The 14,124-nt window shown below is 39.5% G+C and overlaps 1 protein-coding gene across 2 annotated transcripts in view; it reads right to left on the minus strand.

Moving 5' to 3' along the window:
- Positions 1–14,124, minus strand: part of PAWR (pro-apoptotic WT1 regulator) — a 77,893-nt gene that overhangs the window by 10,274 nt on the left and 53,495 nt on the right. For both annotated transcript variants that reach the window (XR_004252927.1, XM_032182008.1), the window contains exon 3: positions 6,575–6,609. Coding sequence is in view for 1 of the 2 variants with exons in the window: in XM_032182008.1 (XP_032037899.1) it covers positions 6,575–6,609 (35 nt within the window). In the remaining variant the exon portion in view is untranslated. The remainder of the gene's footprint in view (positions 1–6,574; positions 6,610–14,124) is intronic.

Below are 14,124 nucleotides of genomic sequence, written 5' to 3' on the forward strand. Positions count from 1 at the left end.
TCAGGGGAAGAATAAAAAGCACCATGAGTATCCCTACAACAATTCCTTTAAAATGCAGGAGAGTATATGATTAACATTTTCATTTAACAGTTTTGCATTTCATAACTCTAGAAAACCCCTGCTGACAATGTGCAAATCTAGATGGATTCGGTGCAAATCAAAAGCAGGCATATCTGGCAAAAGAATGCCTTTTCATGGATACAAATGTTGCTTTGCTCCAGTATGTGTGAAGTTTCCAAGGCACACTGACACAATTGTAAGGAATTTTGTAGCTTAATGTTATTACCATATTTAGCACTGTTTATTCTCCATCTAGAAGATTTTTTTAAAAACATTTCTAGGGACCGGATACGCATGTTGCAACATAACATAAGAGAAATATTTTAGCTTAACTCTATAAATTCTAGATTATTTAGCTTTTTGAAAGATGTGTTGTTTCATGCTGTTCATGTCACAAGGAGAGACCACACCAAAAAAAGACTCAGTTTTTCATCACTCAGAAGTGATCCCTTTTGCCAATAGTGGAATATCTCAACTCCAGTGAATGACCTTGGCAGATGTTCCTAAAGGAAAGTTAAAAGAAAAAATAACTAGATAGGAAGAATTTCATTAATGCTGAATCTTAAGACACTTTTCTGTATTTTCCCTGAAACTGATGCTTAAAAATTTCCCCACCTATTTTAATGGGGAGAAGACCCTACTGAACTCATTCCCTATCAGTATCATAAGTATAAAGGACACATCATGAAGATTTCTAGGAAATGGGATTTAAAAAAATAATAAAATTAAGTCATAAGGAAAGTGACAGAAACAAACTTCATTATTTCACCTGTTGTAACAAACTAGTAAAGAAATGAACCAACATTGCAGTTTCTGACTATTCTTACACAAAAAGTTCTGTATTAGAATGACATTCTAGTAGCTTCCTTTAAAATAAAATAAAATAAAACCTGCTATTTGCAAAGGGTCAGCATTAATAGCAGTATTACAGGAGGGTGGAAAAAATCTTGCTCTTTTCAATGTCTCTTTCAATATTTTCATGAGGCACTGCCCAAATGACAATTTCATCCAATTAAAGTCACCTATCTTCAAAAGCAAACGTCAATGATTTCAATTATAATGCATTTATGTTCATTTCCAGAATCATGTAATTATACTTGATTTGGAAACTCATAATTAATTGTGTCACCTTGAAATCCAGCCAGCTGCTAGCAGCTTCTTTAGAAGAATCAGCAGAAGTGTTTCTAAAGAAGTGTTTAGTGTTTCTAAACAGCCTACTTCGGACTTCTGTTGCTTCGGACTGGTTAAGCTGTGCTGGAGGCTGTCGGTGCTGAGCTAAGAAAGGCAGCCCTGTCATCCCTGCAACTCACAGCCCCTTGTCCTGGCTCTGGCTGTAAAGTGACTGAGTAGGACACCTCCGACTGCCAGCCACAGCAGCTCCCTCAGACACCACTAGGCCCAGCTGCTTTGGCACAGCCAACAACGAGGAACTGCAGCGGGCCCAACCTATGCCATAATAAGCTTCTCTAGGAATACCCTAAGCTTTTCCACCACTTTGTAACATCAACAATTAGTGGAAAAGGGGATATGACAGTCAAGAAAAGCCCTTTGGGTGATCCCTGACTACTTAAGTGCTCATTTTGGCACAGCTGAGGTCTTGCTGTGGCAGGCGTGATGAGACAGCGCTCAGCACACAACCCAAGCCGTCAGGGCCTCGCTGCACAACTCCCAGACCGGGGCGAGTAGGCAAGTCTGGGCACAGTGTTACGAAATGGTATTTTGCAGCTGCATCCCTTCTGAAGCACTGAGACCAAGGTTAGTAGGTTGCATGTAAATTGGTAGACTTTAAGCTTTTTCCTTACGCTTTAAGACTTTTGGTAATCAAAAAAAACACCGAATGAGAGAATTTCAGATGGGCTTTAACATCTCCTTCACAGCACTTCCAACTAGGAGCTGGTGATCTCTTACACCTCATTTACTTTTCTACTCTTGCACAAATGTGAAACCAGAGTACAACGTGGTCTTTCAGAATTAGTGGGCAGGGTCCCTACCTGCTGGGTTCGGTGTGAGCATGCAGTGCTATCCTGAAAGAGGGAAAAAGCCCTCTGCCGTTTGCCTGGAAGCCATAAAGCCACACCATATTGTATTCATTTCCACTAATATACAAACTTATAAGGGGAACACACCCTTGAACCATTAAGAGATTTTAATCTGACTCTTTCTGTAAACTGATTCAGCCTGATCTGTCTGATCCATGAACCATGTGAAATCTTCTGAATTATTTTAAACCCCAATTTGCGAGGTTTTAGTTTTAATTTAAGGCATTCCTAGAAAATAAGCTAAATGTCTTTTTAAAATAAACCAAAGTATTCCTATGCCCACATGCATATCCTGCTTTGCTGTTACTTGCAAACTTCTAGTTCACAGAATGCAAGAGAAACCTAATTCATGTTTACATGTAGATTACACTCAAGTATTTCAAGAAACAATACACTTTGTCACTGACTTGTTTGAGAAATCAGTGATGACACCAACTCTGGTGACAGCATCAGAACTGACTCAGAAAATCACCCTTACCAATGGCAAGGTGCCTCTTGATTTAAAAGAACTACACACAAAGCAGTGCTAAAAATGCTAGTCCCAGCTACAGCAGTTGGAACAGCCAAGCTGCAGCACATTGTATTAAGAAAAGCTTAGGGAAAAACTAAAAATGAGAAAACAGATAGGGGCTATTGCCCCAGAAGGATACCCACACGTTCTAATCCTATGAGTTAGATGGGACAGTTAGATCCCCTAATCCTAGGAGCTGTATGATTAAGGTCCCCCGAGCCATTCTTTGTAGCTCATAGTCAGCAAAGATGTCTGGTCACAACTCTCAAATAAACTAATGAGCATGTCCCTCAGCCTTCATGTAAGCATGACCCTGAAGATACTGGTCATGGTTTTAAAGCATCCTACTGTGTCACTCCAGATCACAACAGAACCATCACTTTCTTTTGAAAACGTTTTATGTGGTTAACTCATGCAACTACAAATGAACCCCAATACAAAATTCTAGGGTATAAATATGGAATTAAAAAAAAAAAAAAGAATCAGAAGACAGACTACAATTATAAGAGCCTCATTCCAAACTTTTATTTACTTTATTGTATAAGGAGACAGGCTCAGTTTGTCCAAGTCAGCCGAACAACATCGCCAGCAGATTTCATTTGTAAACACATCTTCCCGTCAAAGGGCACTCAGTGAAACGGGTTTCTCAGCAATGTCATATAAATGTTTAACTATGGATTCCTGCATCCATACAAGGCAAAGTAGTCAGTATGTCTGATTAAATAGGTAGTAAAATCTGCAATTCCTGGAGCCCTGAGATATATTGCGAGAGTAGAAATTCCATCACAACACACAGCACAAGCCTTTCTCTGCTCTTGATTAATCTCCCATCTTCTTGGGCCCAGGAGGATGGGTGTCTCAGTGTAGACGTGAAAACAGCTATATGGGAAGGAAGAGGGAGGGCACTGGAAGCCTGGAATGGCATCAGTAACTGAGGACTGAAAGTCAGAAGATGGAGACAGAACAGAAGAGATCAGAAAAATGCCAAAGACTAGTACCTCCGTAGTTAAATATGAGGATGTATGAGAAAGGGGAAGAGAGAGGAAAAGGTGTCTGACTGGGCCAGGAAATGGAAACCAGGGAAGTGAAGAAAACTGTTGAGATGTCACTTTTGGTGAGGAACAACTAGGAAAGAGGGAGAAAACAAATGAGTAGGTTAGAAGCAGTAAAAATGTGGGAAAATGACTGGAAATTTTCTGACAAATAATACATTCTTCCCATGGGGGTCTACAACAGAGCCAAAGGTTTTATGAAAATATTCTTTCCATTTTTGCTGTCATTTGCTGTAAAGTCTACTAACAGCCTCTCTCTTCCCCACCCCAGAAGTACTGACTGCCTGTTGTTAGAGCAGTGCAAGTAACAGCTTCAAATGGGATCTCAAACAGGTTAGCCCTAGGTTGGAATTTGCTTCTCACTTCTCCTGGAAACCTAAGGAAGTACGCATAAAGCTGTTAAAAGACCATTATGTTGAATACATTTGGGCCTTAATAATAATGCTTACTGTAGAATAGGGTGTTTTCTCCAGGACTTTCCTGTATTGCAGATGAAGGAAGAGGTGAAAAAGCCAAGCTTTGTCAGAAGAGGAGAGGAGTCTGGTCTTGATTCCTTTAGGATTTACACCAGAAAGTGCAGCCACTGGGAGACATATCTTGTTCAAGTGCTCTTAACTGAAAAATTACTTGGGGGAGGGTAGAAATTTTTAAATATAGAGAAAAATCGGTAGATAATTCTATCTCCAATCACAGTAGGTGTTAAGTCTCTATTTGTGAAGTACTGGCTCTTGTACACCTACCGAGGTTTTGTTAGAATAAAATCCGATTAATATTTGGGTACTGGGTAGTGTGATGACCTCACAGGAAAATAATGCTTTGTTCTCAAAATGAGGTTTGAGGACTATGCAATGAGTAAGATATATGGCAACATACATAACAAAATATTGAACTGCAGCTCACAGCAAGTCAGATTCCTCCTGAAAGTGATGCAAGTCCTGAGGGGGAAAGTTCATGAACAAAGAATGTACATCCTTCATATAACTAAAGCTGACTGAATGAAGACCACACAAACAAGTCTTATTTTAGTATTTCCTAACTTAAGAGTTTCCAATTTTTTGCAATGTTATCAGAAGAATTAGTTTATTTTCAACTAAGTTACAAATGTGTGTGATTACTCAAACTTCTCTTTATTACCACCCCAGACACAACCAAGTTTTTGCAAGTGAGTACAGGGTAAATATAAAGTTTCAGGAAAACCCACCAGGTACTTATGACACACACGACTAAGTATTTGGCAGACACTAATAGCAACAAAATTCCTCACAGGTACTCAAGAGGAAGTGGAGACTCAACTAAAATGTGCTTGACTAATAAGAAAAGAAATAATGGAATTACACAGATATTAAGGCTGTGAAAGTAAATCCACACATTCTGCTTTAACAAAGTGATTCAAAAAACTCCACAGCAATAAAAAGTATCACTTGGCCACATTTATGGGAACCCAGTAACCTAAATATAAAAGGAAGTATCACACTAAGAAATGTGAAGCATAAAAGAGTATGTGTACAAGTCTGAGGAGTAGAAAATACACTAGTGAATACTAGGTAACTGAAGGTGCTCTTTGCAGTTACTTCTGCAGAGATGACATATAATACAGGTGAATAAAACATATTTTACCTGAATAAAGGAAATATGTAAAAGAGAATAAATTCATGTGTGAAATAAAAATGTATTTCCAAAAATGCCTTGCTTCAGTTGACATATTTTAAACTTCATGTTAATGTTACATTTTCCTAATAATTGCAATAGCTGAGTCAGCATGTTCCACGTGGACGAAATTTTCATGCACTTGTCAGGTGCATCAGCAGTGTCTGACATGTTTCTGATTGATGAACTTGAGAAATGACAAGAGTAATACTTGTCTCAAAGTCAGGCAAATAACAAAACAGGACATGTTAAGTGAGCAGCATCCCTTAAAACAGAGACGTTAGTATGATAAATTCATAGAAATTGCTTTCAATACTACTGTGGAGAACAACAAAATTATCTACCTATCAATCTTAAGAAGTTGGTGCTTCGCAACCCACTAATAAGACCCAGCAAAATGCTAGCTAAGATTATTTTAAAATAGTAACATAACAGAAGGGTTTGGGGTGCATCACTTTGGTCCTTATCCCCAAATAAGGCTGTATATTTGTAGCAGTAGTATAACGGCCTACACATCAAACACTCATCCTATTTAAATTAGCTTTTACAGAAGGGCTGAGGCTGGCAGGGCCCTCTGGAGCCCACCAGGCCCAGGCCCAGGCCCAGACCCAGACCCTGCCCAAGTAGGGCCACCCAGAGCAGGCTGACCAGGGTCACGTTCAGGCAGCTTTTGAGAATCTTGAAGGAGGAGACTCCACGGCCTCTCAGGGCAGCCTGTGCCACTGCTCCGTCACCCACACAGAAAAGACGTGCTGCCTCGTGTTCAGGAAGAGGGAACCTATGTTCCAGTTTGTGCCCATTGCCTCTTGGCATGGCACTGGCCACCACTGAGAAGAGCCTGGCTCTGCCCTCTCTGCACCCTCCCTTCAGGGTGCATACAGACATTGATGAGACATCTCCAGGCCTTCTTTTCTCCATGCTGAAGAGGCCCAGCTCTCTCAGCCTTTCCTCATAATTGAGCTGCTCCAGTCCCTTCACCATCTTGGTGGCCCTGTGTAGGATTCTCTCCATTGTGTCCAAGTCTCTCTTGTACTTGGGAGTCCAGAACCGGGCAGAGCACTCCAGGTGTGGCCTCACCAGTGCCAAACAGACAAGAATCAGCTCCCTCAACCTGCTAGCAATACTTAGCCTAATGCAGCCCAGGCCACCACAAGACTCCTTTCAGCAAGGGCACACTGTTGGCTCTTGTTCAACTTGGTGTCCGAAGTTTATATCTGGCAGAACTATGTATATGAATACATGTGTTAAGTACAAAGATCTCATACCTTTTATATCTGCTTGAAACCACCCTGGAGGAGTCCTGAAAGAAATAGAAAGCAAAACATCATTATTAATATTTTTATTTTATTTGTATTTCCATAATACTTTACTACATCATAAGAAATGAATCCTGCAGATAAGAGCAGGAGGTCCATGTTTCAAACAGCTACTGAACAACTCAGTTTTGCACCTTTCAGCTGTCAGGAATAGACAGAATACCAGGATTACTGCCATCAAGCTACTGCTTCTGAACACAAGCTCAGAACCCTTAACGACAATTTCTCATTTATTCTTAAAACGTGATGCACTCACATGTTCACAACATGCAGTTTACTAAAACAGTATGCACCCTATCACAAATACGCCTTCACTATGACTACTAATACTTCCGCATTTTGATATTTTTTTGGAAGCTGGCAAGCAGTACAGGGTTGAGACCCAAATCAAGTTACTGCATATCAGCTAGGCCATTGTACCTGTCCATGGGTAAGCCCTTCACCACTCTATTTTGCAACCTGGCTCACCTCAGATTCTGTCAGGCTGGTAAGCAAGTAGGCTAGAAGACTGTATGTGGCTGTTTTGTGCACTCAAATATCAGGCAGTAATTTGTCAAGCTATGAGAAGTTAATTTTTAGATCATTGCTTTCTAAGTACCTGCAGAGGCTTAAGGCATTCTGACTACAAACTCTAATACTCTTCTTCTCCTTTGAATGCTATTTGGAAAAGATCTTAACTGAAATAGAAACAGAGCACATTTTAAACAAGAGTTCAACAGTGCAAGAACTCTGCATCTGGCCCTTCAAAGATACATACATGGGTTATTTGCAAATTTGAAGTATTTTCATTATTTTTCTAGTGTGAAGGCAAGTCCCACAACTGTAGTAACAACAATAATAAAATAACCCATTATGCTTTTATTCTTGCTCTGTAAAGACGGAAATGGAAATAAAAATGCAGTGGGAGAAAGTGCTCATTTATTCTTTTACACAATGCCTAAAAAAAAAACACCGATGCATTATGACAACTAAGAAAAAAACCCTGAAACAATACATTTGCATTGATAACACTATGCTTGTAGTTTCAGTAACAGCCTGATCACACAGAAAAGTTAAGACTTGTTTCACTTGGATAAAAGATGGCTCAGATTAGACAGTAAATCCACAAACATTTTTTAGGATGTTGTAAGAACGTGAACCAATTATTTTATTAGTCATAGACAAAACTCCCCCCCCAGCATCAGCAAGTACTAGGTAAAAAGTCAGAAAAGAATATTTAAGGAGTTAATGAACTGAATAATTGCCTTTACTGGTTAAAAAAAAAATGTAACAGCAAAGCATCAAATTCTGTCTATTTATGATACTAATTACACAGAAAGGAAGAAATGAATGTTTAAAACAAGATGCAAAAAACGTTTCCACCCACTGAAAATCCTATGAAACGTTACACTGGCTTCAATGATCAGTTTATTGATGTCTCTGTAAGTAACAATAAACTAGCTAAAATGAAGATAACAATATTTTATGATAGAAAATAAAGTGGTAAATAATTTGTATTACAGGAAAAAAAAACTTGATCTTAAGGTGTATTTTAATTTATGAAACATTTTCAACTTCTGCAATATATGCCACACTCTTCCTACTATAAGCAGAAAAACAATATTGAACAAAGTTGTTTAAGTCATGAGAATTAAGTATTTAAAGAAACACACAGAGTAGTGCAAAATTGCTGTTTTAACACAGATGATTTATCTATAACAGCATCTGAAAAGTAGCAACTTACAGCTGTGAAACAGCAACCTCATTCCACCTCTAAAATGGCAAGGAAATAATTTTAAACCATACCAATGTTATCTTTAAAGTTTAGGAAAGGTATATTATCTTTAGGAAAGGTATATTATCTTTAAAGGGTGAGGTAGGCAGTAGGGTGAGGTCTGTGAGGACTGAAAGAAAGCAAATGGCATTTCTATCTTCAAGGGCAGGAGGTAAGATCCAGGGAACTACAGGCCAGGCTGCCTCTCCTCTGTCCCTAGGAAGGCAATGAAACAAACCCATCTGTTAAGGAAAGAAGGTGATTTGAAGCACTCAGCATGGATAGACGAAGTGGAAATAAAACTGACTGACCTGACAGTCTTCTATGATGACAAGGGAGAAGCTCTGCAGATAAGGGGAAAGCAGATGTTGTGTATCTTGATTTTTAGCAAGGCTTTCAACACCTTCCCCCATAACATACGTACAGGCAAACTGATGGAATATGGACGGTAAGGTGCACTGAAAAGTGACTGAACTGGGCTCAAGGGGTTGTGACGAGCAGCAGCATGACATCAAGCTGGACACCAGCCACAGGCAGCATGCCCCAGAATTGATGCAAGGCCAGGGCCATTCAACACCTTCAATAATGGCCTGGGTGATGGGACAAAGTGCCTCCTCAACACATTCACAGACTGCACTAAGATGGAGGGAGTGGTTAATACATCAGATAGCTCTGCTGCCATGCAGAGGGACACTGGCAGGGTGGGGAAATAGAGGTACAAAGACCTCACGAAGTCCAAAAAAGAGAAATGCAAAGTCCTGCACCTTGGGAAGGAATAATCCCAAGCATCAGTATGTGCTGTGGGACTGGTGGGCTTTGCAGAAGAGGACCCAGGGGTCCTGCTGGACACTCAAGCCAGCAGTCTGCCCAAAGAAGTCCAACAGGATCTTGGGCTGTACCAGGACGAGTGTTGCCAGCAGGTCAATGGAGGTGATCCTTTGCCCCTGCTCAGCCCTGAAGAGACCCCAGCAGGAATGCTGAGTCCGGTTCTGGGCTCCCCAGCACAACAAAGATGTAATGGAGTGAGTCTATCTCCATGAAGATTAGGGTTTGGAGCATCCAACATATGAGGAGAGGCTGAAAGTGAACATCCAGCTCAGAGAACAGGCCCAGGAGGAATCTTGTCCATGTGTATAAATAGCTAATGGGTAAAGAAGAGAAGGTGGAGGCAGACTAAGTTGTGCCAGCAAAAGGGCACAGTGAACACAAACTGAAATACAGAAAGCTCAAGCCTAAGAAAATCTCTTTCTGCTGTCAGGTCAAGCACTGGAGCAGGATGTCTAGACAGGCTACGCAGTTTCTACCCGTGCAGATAATCAAAACCCAACTGGACACAGCCCCAAGCAATTTGCTCTAGCTGACCCTGTTTTGTGCACAGGGGCTGGACTTACAGACCTCCTGACATCCCTTCCAGCCTTAGTGATTCTGTGCTCCTATAGCCCGTACTACATCTCTATTGGTCTTTTAGCACAGATCGCAAGTGTTCTCTCAAAATCAGCCTCCAACCACCTCCTACTCCTGTGCTCCAGATCTTATCATGAAGCGTTCTCAGAATGTGCAAACTGGATTCTCTTTGGATGAAAGTAAAGCACGAAATGCGTTGTAAAAGTCTTCCAAACGCTCACAGGTATTCAGGCCACAAGGTCAGAAACACTGTCAAAGAAAAAATAAAAATCAAGCATACTGAACACCTCAGCACTGAAAGTTTCACTGCAGATTTTCTTCTACAATACTGCACTAACTTCCTACTACAGATGAAGTCTATGATCTTTTTACCCCTGTACTCAGTGAACCTTGTCACTCAACTTACTGGTCAAAAGATAACAAACATATTCATAAAATTACCTTTTTTGCAGCTATGTTGTGGAAAAGTTCTTGTTAATCATTTAAAATGTCCTGCACTGCTCATTCAAGATGCTTAAAGCAGTCCTCTAATATTGCCACTAAAAATCGTCACCCCAGATTATGCTACACTTCCTCAAAGCAGTGACTCAGCCTTTTGGACCAAATGCGAAATTTCAGGCTCTAAGCTTCCTCAACTTTCATTTTTTAAACAGCTTCTTTTTAAGGAAAATGCTGAAGCCTCAACAGTATGGCTGTGCTCACTGGTGAACATACCAGGAAAAGCAAAAACTTAAAAAAAGGGGGAATTTGCAAAAAGGGGAGACACTGCAGTCCAGCAAAGCACATGTTTCCTTGTACAAAGAAATCCCTCGGCCTTGGTGCCTGTTCCCTACTCTAGACACCAAAAGGATGCAACATATACATCTTATAACCACAAATTTATTAGACTTTTTCATCCAGTAAGTGCAAATACTGGCTGGTAAGCAATTTAAACACACAGACTTGCGTATGCACCTCAACAGAGGTCTTCTAGAAGTTTGCCTGTACTCTTCAGATATGCCAGTTATTCAGAAAGAGAAAGCTGGGAAAGCAAACAAATGCTCGGGAACAAAGTTCACAGCAAATATTCTCATTTGCTACAAACGACAGCTGGTAAAACTTAAAAAACAAAAACAAAAAAAAAAAAACAACAGAATACTAACTAGTCCTTTGTAACAGATGTTTCTATGGTAGGTTTTTTTGGTTTGTTTTGTTTTTACAAATACTATCAACAAAAAGTTAAAAATATACAGCAAATTATGTGTAAAAACAATTTCCTATCACCGATACTTTGATAACCAAGCTAATGTTGCAGACTTTGTAAATTGTGACTTGTTATTTTGGAATCTCCCGTGTAAATACAAACTAACCATTCTTTAAGGCAGCAATGCAAGCACCAGGGAAATCCATTTTTGGTCTCTGTTCTCACATTATGAAATTTATTTTTGTGTCTTATCTGCCCAAAGGTTGCTACAAAAACAAGTATATATGTAGCTATATTAAAATCAACATATGTGTCTGTTAAACAAAAATTAGTTTAAGGTTTCAAACTATTTAAAAACTCTTAAAATGACGCAAACATCTGTTACAACTTGTGACCTTCTCCAAAAATGGTGTAAGGAGCAAGAACAGGCTGGCAGGAAATAAGAGATGGGAAAGGAAGAATATTTCTGTTCCACAAAAAAAATAAAAGCAGACCATTAGGCATGCATAAATATAGTAATTTGCAAATCTTGTTTTTGTTTTAAATTGAGTTTTCACCAATGTTTAAAAATCTACAATAATTACTACAGAAATGAATGATTTCTCAAAATAATTCCTTATGAGCAATAAAGAGATCAATTTATTTAAGTCTCATTAAAAAAAAAAAATTACTTTTCTTGCACATGGTATCTGGCATCCTGTATTATCTTGTAACACCATGCTACCACTAATAGTTTCTACAGTCAAGTAACCTTGCTCTCGCTCCATCTCAAGTGGGATTGCAAAGTCACTGCAGGCAGACAGAAGCCAGCACTGCTCCAGAAACCCGCCACGCTCCCTTTGCCCCATGCCTAAAAACCCCCTGATCATGCTCCGTTTTCCTGGTGTCTACAGTCGTGTCTGCACTGCCACAAGTTAATGCACCAGGGGCGTGAAATCACAGAGAAAAAAGCACAGATTTGTCTCACTGCAGACGAGCTCCATCTGGCTCACCACGCAGCCTAACACACACCTGCACAAGAGGAAGAAGGGGTGCGAGGGCACAAATGGCAGCTGAGACCACTCCATTAACGAAACCACTTACTGCCAATTTAACTTCTGGCAAACAAGGACGTAAGCAACTTTGCTAATTCCCTTCTCTCCTCCTGGCTCATTGGTATTTCATCCGGCTGATGCACAGATTAGATGAACAGGCTGGTCATCGGGCTTTAAATAAATAGAGTTGTCCATGTTTATAAGTGTCTGACAAAGATTTCCAGATGTTAAGCCAACGCTACCATTACAAATCCGTTAGTTAAAATGTATTAACAAACATTGTTTTAAAACATTTACAAACCCTAGAAGTCAGCCAAACTATGAAAGTATTTCACTGGGATCCCCTGAAGACTACTTAAAAGTTTCACAAACAATTAAAGCTAATTGTCTGTATCAAAACAGGCTGCTGGGGCATGCTGGTGTAAATACTAGTATGTATAATAGGGGCAGTGTCTTAGAATTTGACAATACCGGTGTAAACTCACATTTTGACTACATAACAATATTGCTGTAACATGCAAGGTAAAATTTTGACTGAAAATGAGCCATCAAAACAATTTCAGTTTTCATATGCAATCCTAATACAGGTTTCCTTATGAAGTTTCCTAAATATCCCTCAAGATGGGAGCAGATACAACTTCACTGCCCAGAGGAAGGTTTTGTTTGTTTGTTTGTTTTTATATAAAAAAAAAAGGATCAGGTGGATTCTACTTCCACCCAGGCAATCAAGTTAACTCAAATCTCTGTCATGAATCACATCTTGATTGACTCTAATTGCTTTCTTCTCAGGTTCAGTACAATTTTTTATTGCCATTTCCTTGGAAACAGCAGTTACATACTTTCTGCAATGCAGCCTAAGTCTAATTCAGCTATTAGAAGTAAGATTACTTCTGAATGCTGGCTAACTAAAAGGCAACCCGATGCTAATACAAGCCAGAAATAACTACAGATGCGAATAGCAGGAGGAAGGAAAATGAGGTATGACACTTTTCCCTCCCATCCAAACTCCCCACAAAAAAGCACCTCACAGGAGTAAAAGAGCCATGAGGGTACCACTTACTTTCCATTCCTGATTCTAAACCACTTGAAAATTTCTAGAGAAGTTTTCCCTAGAATGTAACACCAATTTCACCCCAAATGGTAAAGCTCATTTCCACTGAAACCATTCCTTTTCGTAGCGCTCCAAGCTACTTTTTAGAGGCTCAAGTTATATTACTGAACTACTTGCACCCCCTGTAGCTGTGCAATTTCTAGATCTCTACTTGGGCAGAAGCCTTGTACATACAAAACCATCCCAGGCTTCCTCCCCTCCCCTTAGTCTCCTAGCTGCCAAGATTTTACATCTACTGCTCACATTCATTACATTTTATTTTTTTCTGGCGTGGATTTCCTAGAGCTGACCTTAAACACTTTACACACCCAGTAAATCTCTTTTATAAGCAGCCACTGTAAAAATGAGCTTTTATTTCTAAAACTGTTAAGAAAGCATGAAGTTATCACCACCTATTAATCAGTTACAAAATAAACTGAAACAGGAACCTGGTAAGATCAAACAAAAATAAAAGCTGACCTACTGTTCTGAAATAGCCTGGCATCGTATTTTAATCTTCCTTTGATTTGTACTCTGTCAAGCACGAACCAACACATTTTAAAAGAGCTTTGTTTAATTTACATCCAACCGATCTTTTTAAAACATGCCATAGTGAATAGAATGGTACTAGAATTAATAAATCTTTGAGCAGAAAAAAGACATTCCAGTATTCTGGAAATTCAGATGCAATTGTCAGAACTGTTTTGATAATGAAGCACCCAGAGATTTAAACCCAGGTCAGCAATAAAGAACAATCTCTTCCCTGTGAGGCAGCTGGCGTAGACAACTGAGACCTAACAAAAATGTCAGAGGGGAGAAGAGGAATACAATTTCTTTATCTATGCTAAAGAGGGGAAATTTAAGGTTAATGTATCCTCTCGTCACCTATTTCTGAAATACTGTCTGATGGATTCAGGTAGGCATTCATAGAAGTGGAAAGGCAATGGCATTACAGATCTACATAAGCATAATGCTTTCTTTAGGAATGATAGAAAATACAAGGGTAAGTTTTATAAGTAAATTGATCTATTAAAG

This window comes from Aythya fuligula, chromosome 1 (assembly GCF_009819795.1).
Source record: "Aythya fuligula isolate bAytFul2 chromosome 1, bAytFul2.pri, whole genome shotgun sequence".
Taxonomy (NCBI): Eukaryota; Metazoa; Chordata; class Aves; order Anseriformes; family Anatidae; genus Aythya; species Aythya fuligula.